The 12,089-nt window shown below is 45.1% G+C and overlaps 4 protein-coding genes across 4 annotated transcripts; 1 reads left to right on the forward strand and 3 right to left on the reverse strand.

Annotated features, from left to right (window-relative positions):
- Positions 1 to 91: 91 nt before the first annotated feature.
- On the reverse strand, positions 92 to 1,430 carry N7537_001182 (FAD-dependent oxidoreductase; the record flags this gene model as incomplete). Its single annotated transcript, XM_056892240.1, has 5 exons — positions 92 to 398; positions 498 to 901; positions 964 to 1,162; positions 1,221 to 1,340; positions 1,402 to 1,430. The coding sequence occupies 5 exons, from the start codon at positions 1,428 to 1,430 to the stop codon at positions 92 to 94; spliced, it is 1,059 nt and encodes a 352-aa protein (XP_056757235.1).
- Positions 1,431 to 3,922: 2,492 nt separating this feature from the next.
- On the reverse strand, positions 3,923 to 5,452 carry N7537_001183 (class I SAM-dependent methyltransferase; the record flags this gene model as incomplete). The annotated part of the gene is made up of 11 exons (XM_056892241.1): positions 3,923 to 4,171; positions 4,224 to 4,578; positions 4,637 to 4,667; positions 4,718 to 4,743; positions 4,801 to 4,919; positions 4,968 to 5,003; positions 5,057 to 5,101; positions 5,149 to 5,155; positions 5,206 to 5,259; positions 5,309 to 5,343; positions 5,411 to 5,452. 11 exons carry the CDS (start codon positions 5,450 to 5,452, stop codon positions 3,923 to 3,925), a joined length of 999 nt encoding a protein of 332 aa, XP_056757236.1.
- Positions 5,453 to 8,895: 3,443 nt separating this feature from the next.
- Positions 8,896 to 11,006, forward strand: N7537_001184 (sugar porter family MFS transporter; the record flags this gene model as incomplete). The annotated part of the gene is made up of 5 exons (XM_056892242.1): positions 8,896 to 9,262; positions 9,323 to 9,405; positions 9,457 to 9,721; positions 9,769 to 10,737; positions 10,789 to 11,006. The coding sequence occupies 5 exons, from the start codon at positions 8,896 to 8,898 to the stop codon at positions 11,004 to 11,006; spliced, it is 1,902 nt and encodes a 633-aa protein (XP_056757237.1).
- A 281-nt stretch (positions 11,007 to 11,287) lies between these two features.
- On the reverse strand, positions 11,288 to 12,076 carry N7537_001185 (DUF4149 domain-containing protein; the record flags this gene model as incomplete). The annotated part of the gene is made up of 4 exons (XM_056892243.1): positions 11,288 to 11,473; positions 11,536 to 11,824; positions 11,896 to 11,929; positions 11,979 to 12,076. The coding sequence occupies 4 exons, from the start codon at positions 12,074 to 12,076 to the stop codon at positions 11,307 to 11,309; spliced, it is 588 nt and encodes a 195-aa protein (XP_056757238.1). The 3' UTR covers positions 11,288 to 11,306.
- Positions 12,077 to 12,089: the final 13 nt, after the last annotated feature.

The following is a 12,089-nucleotide window of genomic DNA, read 5'->3' on the forward strand; positions in this document are numbered from 1 at the left end:
TATGCCAATCCAATCCTCTGCCTAGTCAATGAATTCCAAAAAAGCCACCGCACTGCAAAAATACACCCAAAATGGACACTGGGAACAACATCTAAAGGCGCGACTGGATATCAAATGCGTTAATCTCCTCAGTCACAGTGTTGACTGCCTCAACCGCCATTCCGTATCCAGCCTGGTAGCCAGTTCCACCGGCGCCATAGTTATGGACAACAACAACCCGACGTCCTGCAGTGCCTACTTGCACGTTTTCCCTGGCTACACGAGCGCCACCATCGCGAGATGGGCGTAGCCCAGCAAATGCACCAAGTATCTCAGTCTCGTTTGATTTCAGAACAGGAAGCAAAGCCGCCGTTCGAGTCAGAATTGATTCTGTCTCTTCTCCGAAGGTATCCGGTGTACTATCGATATAGTTCAGTTACTACCGTATGAAATGCCCAATAGCAAAACAACGATGAACTAATGTTGTTCTGGCAATGGGCTGAAAGGACCCTACTTACCTAACGTTCTTTTGCATGAATCCACCAAGGATCACATTTCCATTCGAGTAAGGTCGAGGAATCACATAGGTTTCATAGTCCTTACCATGTCTCATGATGTTTTGCTGAACATGAGATGCTCTTGCAAGTAGAATCTGACCTCTAGTGGGATAGCACTTCGAGTCTTGGACTCCCGGTAACTCTTTTGCTGCATTACCGGTGCAGTTAAATATTACCTTCGTATCATTGCTGAGATGGCCAGATGAGACTTGAGGCAACTTATTGCGAATGACTCGCACTCCGTATTTCTGGGTGAGCTTCTGTAACAAATATCGAAGGTGCATTGGTGCATTGAGCGTTATTGTCGTGAACTCTATGCCAAATGCAACACCCACTGGTAAGTCGTGAGCGGCAATCTCCTTGAACTGTTCAATGGAGAAGTCGATAAGCAAATCTAGGATACACAAGGAGGTCATCCATAACCCACATCTTTGAGATACGTGGCCATTGAATCGATCTTTTCACGGGATGGTAGCTCATCCCAATACTCCACCGAAGGTGTTTCTTTCACAAACGCGTTCTTGCCGTCCTTGGCTGCAAGATCGAGAAGATGCGTATATCCAAGCTTATCCCATCGCAACGCATTCGGATCGCTTGCAGAAATAGCAGAAAAATTTGCACCTGCCCTGAGTCCCAGTTAATCTTTTGTAAATGTGAACTAGCAGCAGGAGTTCCTCAACAAACCATGGCGAAGTGTAATTTATTGAAGTGTCTCCTGGAAGATGTTCTGCAATGATGGTTGTGTGTCGGCCATAACCCTTTTCAGCAAGAACTAGGGCTACATTCAGCCCGATCACACCGGCCCTTGGGAAAAACCAACATCAGCACTCTAAAACAGTCGTTGCGAGTTTTGGCTTCCACTTACCCGATGATCACTACAGATTCGCTTTTCATATTTTCGAGTGGTTTTATTGAACCGGAGTGAAATTTAGCCTTTTTTATTTGTTGCCTGCTATCTTTGAAAGCTTTATATACTTTACAATCAAGGGTAGCTTTTTTGGATTATATGGTCTGACGGTGACTTAAACCGCGGCAAAGTCCGCGGTTCATCGCCCGCGGGCTGATTGAAAGGCTCCAATTGGCGGCATGGCCGGCGAGGATGGGCGGGGACAAGCGGCATCACTTTTCATTGGTTACCTAAGAGTCCTCCAAAATTGAAGAGCCTCGTCGCGACAGTAATCTCAACGACCGATGGATAATTATGATTATATGGCTATGGAGCCAACTCGAAAAAGAACACGGTCAGGAACTTGAGGCAATTGTGCCCAAATTCTAAAATTTACTTCCCAATAAGACAGGAAGATAGGGTAAACTCTGGTGTCGTTTGGCAGCTTTGCTGATGCTTTCTTTTTTCACTATGTCTTTTATGGAATCATTTTCATCCCCCATCGAAGATATATATTAAGAAACCACTGCGCTGTAAATCAGACCTTTTCTATATATCACTTTAGTCCTATAGCGGACTTCCGCCATTCATGGTCTTTCGAGATATGATCGCTTGGGGTATACGACTGCTGTTCTAAGACTTTACCATAGTCTGACATTGCATATGTACATTGTAGTTGAAGTACAAGATGTATAGCCTGTTAGAGTGTCAAACAATTTAGGTTACTAGCGCTAGGGCACCCCCAGTGCCATCAACAATAAGACCCACTATACTCGCCCAAGTCACAGCTCACGTCTCACTTCCAAGGCTCCCTCTCCCTCTCTCCCTTCTATTCGCTTTCCCCAATAGTGCATGTACTGCAGTATTCACTGGTCATCTCCAGTAACATAACGTGATATGTGCTGTTTAAGCTGGTAAAATGAAACCGTCATCTAGCGTGAAGATAAAAACTCGATCGCGATCTCATGCAATGGTTCTTGAAACAACTTGAAGATTTGAAATATCAAAACTCAAGTGAAGCTAAAAAAAAAAAAAAAAAAAAAACAAATGCCCTACCTATGTAGGGCGGAGATAACTCGGCGGTGATATCTCGGTTGTCGGTCGGGCGAGACTCGGGTTCACAGTTTTCAAATGACCCCTACGTGAGATGTCATCCTTATCTCAAGAAATATAGATATAAAGTCTGCAAAATCGCAGTGCAAATACAAATCGAAATCGAAATTGAAAAGTTTACAAATTATCGACACATGATGCCTAGCCCTATTAGTTCACATGAATCTATTCCTAAAATGAGCACATCACAGTTTTCCTCCGTCGAGGATCTCAACACCACTCAGGAGAAGTCACATACTTCACCTCTCCGGCGCTTGAAGAAACAATGGAAGGAGATAAAAAAGGAGTGGGGACCTCTCATGGCGGCCAAAGAGGACCTATATGACGAATATACTTTCCCACCGGGTCGTTATTCTGGACAAAGATAGCTTGACAATAGTGAGTGTTTAACAGTCAACCACACCATGCTCAAACTAATCTAATATTGTTTTAAAGAAACGTACAGGACTCAGTATTTTTTGTCAAGACGGCAAAAAGGTGGAACTTTTCTTCAGCCTAGGGAGCGTCATTCCTAATATTCGATGATCGTGGCCGTGCAAGATATGCGATCTTCCTACTATCAACCTGGCCCCCGACTACTTCCCACAAGCATTCACGATACCGATGAGCACTTTCAAAATGGCGTTTGATTTTCGGAACATAGGCGGGGTCTACCTCCTACATGGCGTTACCCTTCTTTCAGTCACATTTTGCCGGCGGGCTTCCTAGGATGTTGAGGATTTGGGGGTTTCCACCAAGATATACATATCTCTCTCGATAACACATAACTCACAATATCCTAATGCACATTAATTAAATCTCTCTCCTATTGGCACATCTATTGGTACATTTATTGGTACATTTATTGGTACATTTATTGGTGTTGGTACGTATCTATCTACATTTCGGTCTCAAAGGGGAAGTAAGAGAATGGAAAGAAAATAGAAAATAGAAGATCCAACAAAATAATGGAGGCAGAAAACGAACAGGTTCATTTACATTATCTGGCTTAAAAGCGTACCCACCACCCACAAGGGATATTTAGTCGCAAGAATTGTATACCTACGTATGTAGACAAGGCATGCGTAATTGAATGCACATTCTACAGCTGCTCCGACACGAAGCCAACTACAAGAAAGAGCATGAATTCTGCATATTACTAGCCTCCAACTAGGATTGACACCCGAAAGTGAAAATATCTCCTTTTATACTCACTACGCCGAAACTTAGGATTTATCTATCTGGACATGTCTCTCTCCTATGCCCCGGCTGCCTACATATTCCACTACATGGTATCTGTCTGAGCATCGAGGCATTAACAGTGGAGAGAGCATGCCGGGAACTCTAAATTTACAAAGATCCATGGATGGGATATGACCCTGGGATATGAATTTTCTATTTACATCGCTTAGGCACCCACTGGTCTTCCGGGCTTCTGGCCGTAAACAATCCGCACTTTTGTGTACAGATGATACGATGTATCCCGCAGTTCCATTCGAATTCCTGCCAATAGCCCCTCAATCTCGGCGCGTGTCCACCCGAGCACCCTTGAAAACAATGCATATGTGTAAATAGGCATAGCTTCAAGCATGTTGAGTTGATGGTACCGACCAAGCTCCTTGAGCTTGGGGTCTTTGGGCCATGGACTTTGGGGTAGCTATTCACCAATGAGTACGGGGTTTTACTCTCATCAAGAAGGGACAACATACCTTGAGGACATCTTCTCTGACATTTACGAACCCGGCCTTCTCCATCCGATCTTTCCACGATGAGGAGGATGTCATATCCTTGCCAAACATGCGCGATGATTCGTGCATGTGCTTAATGGATAAGAGCAAGTTCGTCGCGCCGAGGTGAGTTCCGTCGTCCGAGTAAGTGTTGACGTCGAAGCTCGCCATTTCGAACCATCCATTGGGATTCAGGTTGTCAAGTGCTTGTTTGAAGAGAAGGTTATGGTCACGGATGGAACCTTCCAATTCGCGCCCATGGATATAGTCAAATGGTTTACTGTATGACCATGGTTGTTCAAAGTCATCAATCTCGAAGCGGCAGTTTGGAGGCACCCTGGACATATATCAATATTACGTAAGGGGCCAATATAGTTAATAGCAGTGACACGTACCATGAGGGCTGAATAGCACTTAGGTCAATTCCTATTTTAATTAGTCAACGTTTTGATCGGGCTGTAGACATATGCTCGTACCAATCACCTGTGAGTTTGGGTTTGTACTATTTTGCTTGTTAGGGGTAGATTTGATGGTTATATTGTGGGGGGAAAAGACTCACTCGGCGTACTCGATTGCCCATAAACCTGTTCCTGTCCCGAGATCTAGTACTCGCTTTGGATTTTTGATTGGCGCTTGGAACAATTCTCCTTTGAGAAGCATTAGGTAAATGTGGTGGCTCTGTCGATCATTAAAATTTTGTCTTATCGGAATCAAGAGAACACTTACCAGATCAAGGCGATCTTGTTCCCGTTCATCATTTGGCTGCTTGAATATTAGTCTGAGATAGAGATTAAAATGCCGACAGGGTCATGTACCAGAATATATTCTCCTTCATGATATGAATGATATCTGCGACCGTTCTGTATCTGATCAGCACAGTTCGTGATCAAGTAGCGATGTAACACACTTCATATCTGCGATTATTAGCAACCATTGAACACAAATTTCAACCACATTAACATACCGATAGTCCAGCACGCTCGATGTCACACTTGTGGTGTAGCTGGCATTGTCAAGTCTACCATAGTCAGTAGGATATACACATCATGACAAGTCACTGGTCTTACGAGTTAGTGTAGAGTGAGGCATCGTCAGTGTCAGACTAATGATGTTAGTTTCATAAGCAGAGGAAATGGTGCACAAAAGAGAGATTTTCATGAAATACTAACATCAGGCTCGACCGGGGTCGATGGGCGGTGTGCATCTTGCATCCTCGATAGTTCCGATCTATGAGACAGAAAACGAACGCGGCAAAGCACGTTGTAAACCGGCAATTGAAGGGATCAGGAAAAAGTGAAAGTGAGTGAAAACCGCAAGCACACCGACTGCCGTCTTATGACCCCCCTTATGACCCCTCTGTCTTCAAGGCAGCTTTTAGCGTGCCAGATTGTCGGGTCCAGCGTTACCACGTTGTATCCAACGATCGTTCGTAGTCAGCCGGATAAGTGCTCCTTCGCGTAAAGAAGGCTGCCACAGGACGTACCTTTTCCTTAGTTTTTGGGGTGCATATCCTGTGCAACGGCTTTCAATAGGCGTTAGTTGGATAATTTAAGTGGTTCGACAACAGCTAGCGTATTGATTGCTCTAAGGTGATTGGCCCACTGCTGTCTGACGATCCGAAGGACCAAAAGGGGGCTGTTTTCAACCAATCAAAGGTGCAGTGAAACGGGTTGAGGCCCCACAGATGTAATCTGTGCCAGCCACACCACCTGAAACATTTGAGTTTGAATGATATATACTACAGAGTACGGAGTATGTACCACGGATCTACGGAGTACCAATAGCTTATATATAATATCTTGTTGCCTCGCGTCAAGTCTGTACAGTCGAACTCCTATTAAAATCAATCCCATGCAGTGACCAGGGCTAGAGTGGGGCGGACAACGTCAGTGCTTGTATCCGTAAGTACCATGTACTTTTGCTCGAACCCTCGTATTCATGTCAAAAAATTGTTCAATTCGCTGCTAGTCACGCATGTTTGACACAGACAGTCCCGACAACTTGGTCGTTCGCCACTGAGGTGCGGAAGTGAAGGAAAGACTCCGAGACTCATTCCCCTCACCGTAATGATAGCCGCTCCGGCCCAATTCTCAATATTTTCGGGACTGGAGGGATTGTGATCTGTAACGCATTTATGCGGGCTGGTATGTAAGTTATTGGTTATGTGCATACCTACATATGCCGGTTGTACAACATCACGGATGCATATCCTCAGTGTTCTAGAACTCGAATTTTTCAATAGAGGCCTTATCACGTGTTGGGTGTGTGATAATTATTTATTTTGTCAGAGACAGTGATTGCGAAAATGCCTTAACGCTAACTAACTACCTAGACCACGATACCATAAATCCAAGGCACACTATGAGGGACTTAACAGTGCGATACAAGCCTAGTCCGGTCATTACAGCCCTTGGCTAATCTACTGGCGAAATATATAATTCACGGGGGAGATTATTTCGACTGCAACCCCCCACAAACATGTCTTAAATGCCTACAGTGCAAGTACTATATGTAACACGTCATGTATGAATAACTAATTAATAGAATATGTGCTAAATCAGGCCAGTCCCGCATGTGCACCCCTTACGAACAGCGATGTCTGTTGGGTGTACGATGAAGAATCATTCAGGGCAAAAATGGCGGTTGTTGGTTAGCCTAATATTTCCCCGGATCCTGCTGAATATAAATCTACTCATGTGATCTCTGGACCTCGGGGGTTTCAAACTCCAATTCTTAACATAATCGATCGCCAGGCGAGCAATTCGGGGCGCTCTCCCCGTCGGATGTACATATACGGATCCTTTGAGGGGTGCATCTTCCCCCTCCATTAAAGACCTTGAAATGTTGAACACGGACTAATCTATCGTGTATTCCGTCTTTCGTTTCTCTATCTCGTACACAACCACTGTTACATGCTACCTGGACGCAGCCCTCTCATTTCTCATTGGATACGATACTACCTGGCTGTGGTTCTCACCGCCCCCTCAAAGCATGTATGCTAATTTCAATTTGTACACTGATTTCAGCTTCTCTATTATTCTTATATATATACAATAATATTGGGCCGCTTATACGACCTTGTCATGCTTTTTTGATGGACCTTTTAGATATATACGAGGGCGGTAAGAAGCATAATTTATTTAAGATACTTTTTTATATATAACTAGGGATATCAATCAATTGAATACATATATCAATATCTAACAAGTTAAGGAAGGGTAGGGTACTCTATAGCTGTAGCTTAGAGTATATAGTACACTAGTTTAACACCATGAACTATATCATTCTTTTTGTTTTAGCTTTTATACTACGCTTTAAATGTAAATAATGAACCGGTTCAACACAATAAAATTACCACGGAAATATTCATTTATAAAGTATCAATTAAATGCACTTAGAGTTTACCTAAGGTAGGCAAGTCGATACAATTTTGACTGTATACCTTTGAAAGCGAGGGTGCAGGAAAATTACTGTCTGGCAATATAATCCAATGAGAGTTGCGTCCAGGTGGCGCATAGCGCACTCAGTCCCCCCGTACACTGTGCTTATCATGTTTAACGACGGCGAAGCAATTGGTAGAGATAATTCCGAACCTATGTCTTGCCAAGAAGAATGAAGCAAATTAGGCATTAAAACATCTGGCCACTAGACCACTAATCCCTATCGGCTGGAATAAATCTCCGACATCCTTTGTCATGACCGCATATGACTTGTCTATTGAAGGCGTTTTCAAACTTCGGTCAATGCCATCAATGACGTCCAACCTATGTTAACTTGGGTGGTATTTGAATGTACCTCACCCGCTTTTCCCGCATAGTTCTTTATGCAAGGATACAAATCTGGCCTCGACTACACGCAATGACGTAAAAACCCCTAAACCGGCCCATTGATTGGTCGGTCTTGCGCTGATCATTTCTTGCTCTCGTGCCGCTTCAATTGCTTCAATTGCTTCTATTGCTTGGTTTAATTGTCGAGTGTGCTACCCAACAAGGAAACGAAGTGTCCATATCCTTACTTTCTGGATCGTGACTTCGATGCTATTGGTGTCTATTCGCCGAGTGATCCGCTGATTGATACATGATTCACCCATATACTCCACCCCCATGGGCAACCTCCTCATTTCCGCAAATATTCAGTGGCAGGGAAGGGTATCAGTTTCCTCGGTGCGCAATGTTCTGCCCTGTCTTTTGGGCAATCCTCTAGCCCAGGGTTCGAGAGCTCCTTATCCAATGATTTGATAGAGATACCGCCCTCTTGACCGATTGTGGGCTATCTATCTGAATCATGTTACATGAGACACCCTATGCTTCCTAGTGGATGATGTCGTGTGGAATATAACCCGAGCCGGATACGAGCTTGATGATTTAGCGTTTCTCAAACCTGGTGGCGAAAGGATGCTGTTCTATAAAGCAAGCACGTTCGCTTTATTCCCCACCCTTGAAGCATGAAGCTATTCTCGCTATTGCTCTAGATTTGCCTTGATAGGCTACAATAATCCGCACATTTGTGATAAGGTCACCCTACCTCATGCTTATGATCCTTGTGTGATAACATTTTTCGGCTGACTCGGCTATGCCCAGAAGATAGATAATTGCACAGTAGATTGCTGCCATTCCGTGGCATATTTGATCTCATTTGACACCCTTCATCCAGTATGAAGGAAAATGAAATCACTGACTCCATTGCGGGGAGGATAGAGCATATAGAGGAGAGCCCACCTACAAACGGCCAAAAGGAAGAGAAGGCAGACCTCGAGAGCCGCTCTCCTGCCAATCTCAATACCGTATTCGAAAACCCTCTTGCCGGAATCTCACGCGAACAACTTTTTAGAGATGTCATCGAGTTTTGCAGCAAGTACGACTTGATGGATCATGTCGAGATTTTCAAGAAGGGTGCTCTTATTTCGCAAAATCCTGCATCGGCAACAAGCCTTCCCGATATGTCGGAGGAAGAGAAGGAGGCCCTTGAGCGTGAACGTACCCACAAGTGGTCACAGCCGTGGCAGTTATACTTTCTAGCATGTATGTTTAGGCATTTAAGTAATCCATTGGTCTGGGCTAACTTCCTTTCTTTTATCTCAGCAATGTGCTCTCTCGCTGCAGCTGTCCAAGGTATGGATGAAACCGTCAACAATGGCGCCCAGGCCATCTACTTTGCTGAAGACGTACGTTTCCTGTCCTTGGTTATGCTAGCATAGACTGACCTTTTGTTCTAGCAACTCAACATCACTTCCAAAAACATTCAAGGTCTTGTTGTTGGTGCCCCATACTTAGCCTGCGCAATCATCGGTTGTTGGCTTACAGAGCCCCTCAATCGGTTATTTGCCCGGCGCGGTACAATTTTTATCTCATGCTTTATTGCAGCAGTTGCCTCGGTATGGGAAGGTGTTGCAAATACCTGGGTCAATCTTTTCATTGCCCGCTTTGTTCTTGGACTTGGTATCGGGTCGAAATCGAGTACTGTACCTGTATATGCCGCGGGTAAGTGTTGTCGCATGACTTCATTTTTGTCATTGCTAATTCAATAGAATGCTCACCCGCTCCAATTCGAGGTGCTCTCGTTATGATGTGGCAAATGTGGACGGCCTTCGGTATCATGCTTGGCAACATAATGGGTGTTGCCTTCATGAGTTTAGATCGAGATATCAGCTGGCGTCTCATGCTAGGATCCACTGTTGTACTGCCACTGGTTGTCTGCGCTCAAGTATACTTCTGCCCGGAATCTCCAAGATGGCTGATCCAGCACGGCAAAATCCAAAAAGCCTATGCCAATTTTCGTGTCCTCCGCCCAACAGACATTCAGGCCGCAAGAGACTTGTATTATGCATACGTGGGCGTTGAGATTGAACGAAAGATTAGCAAGGGCAAAAATTTCTTCACAATGTTCATTGAGCTCTTTACCATCCCCCGCAACCGCCGTGCCACGATCGCTAGCTGGATCGTGATGTTCATGCAGCAATTCTGTGGAGTTAACGTCATTGCGTACTACTCTACCTCCGTCTTCACTGAAGCAAGCTACAGTCTGACCAGCGCGCTACTAGCGTCCATGGGAACCGGTATTCTCAACTGGGTTTTTGCCCTACCTGCCTTCTTCACGATCGATACCTGGGGTCGGCGGAATTTGCTACTATTCACTTTCCCCTTCCTCGCTATTACCCTCTTATGGACTGGATTTTCCTTCTGGATTGAAGAGGGGAATGAAACAAGCAAAAAGAGAGTTGCAATGGTCACCACGGGCATGTACCTTTTTGAAGTATTCTACTCTCCTGGAGAAGGGCCCGTCCCATTTGCGTATTCCGCCGAGTGTTTCCCGCTGCAAGTCCGCGAAGTCGGTATGTCGTGGGCGACAGCGACTACTTGGTGCTTTAATTTCATTTTATCTTTCACTTGGCCGAGTCTGGTCGATTCTTTCAAACCCCAAGGTGCCTTCGGTTGGTATGCTGCATGGTGTATAATCGGCTGGTTTTTGGTCTTGTTATTTGTACCCGAAACAAAGTGTAAGTTTCGTGGTCTATCCGATATTAACAGTACTGATATTTTGTCTTCAGCTCTTACTCTGGAAGAGCTGGACCAGGTATTCTCCGTCTCAACTCGCAAGCATGCATCGTACCAGATGAAGAATGCTTTGTGGCATTTCCGTGTCTGGATCCTTCGTCAGAGGTTGGAGCCTCTACCGGAATTCTATCAGGGGGTCGAGCGTCTTGTGGACGTAGGTGAATTAGCGTCCAAGGCAGAAAAGGAAAGAGAAGGAGTGAATAATGGCTAGATGATGCAGAGATAGAAGCGAGGGTAGTGAGGTAGTAACTGCAGCTGGTGTTCTCGGACGAACAGGTCCGGTTTTAATCGATTATGGGATGTACTTGCCGTAGTATGTAGCCCTAGCATTCTGGATCTTATATGATTCCAGGCAATGTAATTGCTAACTGTTTAGCTGACCATTGAAGGACCAAACGCATCATGTATTTTCATTTATACAGCAGACAAGAGGGGGAAATGAACAAATGTGCACAAGGGCTATATACATCGATCCCCCTGTTGAGTATTGGTATTGATTGCTATTGTCAAATTACTCAAGTCTCTTGCTTAGCACGGCACCGTACCAGATCGTAGCAACCAGGCTGACCAAGTTGACCAAGCTTGAAATACCATGCACGCGGCCGAACTTCTTGTTCAGGGCCAGCATCTCCTTGGAGTGAGGCGCTGGGTCGTAGCTCCTCTTTCCATCACGGGTTTCTGCAAATGTTAGACTACTCGATTGGATTTTACCCGAAACATGGTGCCAGTAGCTAACGCACCTTGATGCTTGCGCTCGCGCATAACATTAGTGGTGATGGGACGCAACACGAACATGTTCACCAATCCGGTCACTGCCACAGTTGCCAGAGGCAAGAGAGTGTTAAGGCGGTTCTCAGATGCAGCGAGACCAGACAGACCCAATACTTGTCCGCCATGGGAAGCGGTCAAGGCGACCACTACAGGCAGCGCAGATTGCAGTGAGAAGTAGATTGGGAAGATGGCGGTCTGCAGACTAGCGAACTGGGGCCGCGGAAGGGCACGGAAAGCAACGAAGCCTCCGACAAAAGACTTTGGGTATGTTAGACAATAATTTAGGCGAGGACGACTCGATATGCGCCCGGTTCAACTATTGATCTCACCTGGTAGAACTGTGTCCCTAAAAGGGTGCCGTAGCTACCTCATGTATTAGAATATGAGCCATGATTTTCAATCATAAACAAACCTTAGAACATGGTAGGGGCGAGGATCCATGATTTCGGATATGTTATGACCTTGGGAAAGTTGAGTTGGCGATAAAAGTTGGAGTGAGAAAGGTTGCATCGAGGGGGGAAGT

The sequence above is a fragment of the Penicillium hordei genome (genome assembly GCF_028827395.1).
Source record: "Penicillium hordei strain IBT 12815 chromosome Unknown utg000001l_segment0_segment0, whole genome shotgun sequence".
Classification (NCBI taxonomy): Eukaryota; Fungi; Ascomycota; class Eurotiomycetes; order Eurotiales; family Aspergillaceae; genus Penicillium; species Penicillium hordei.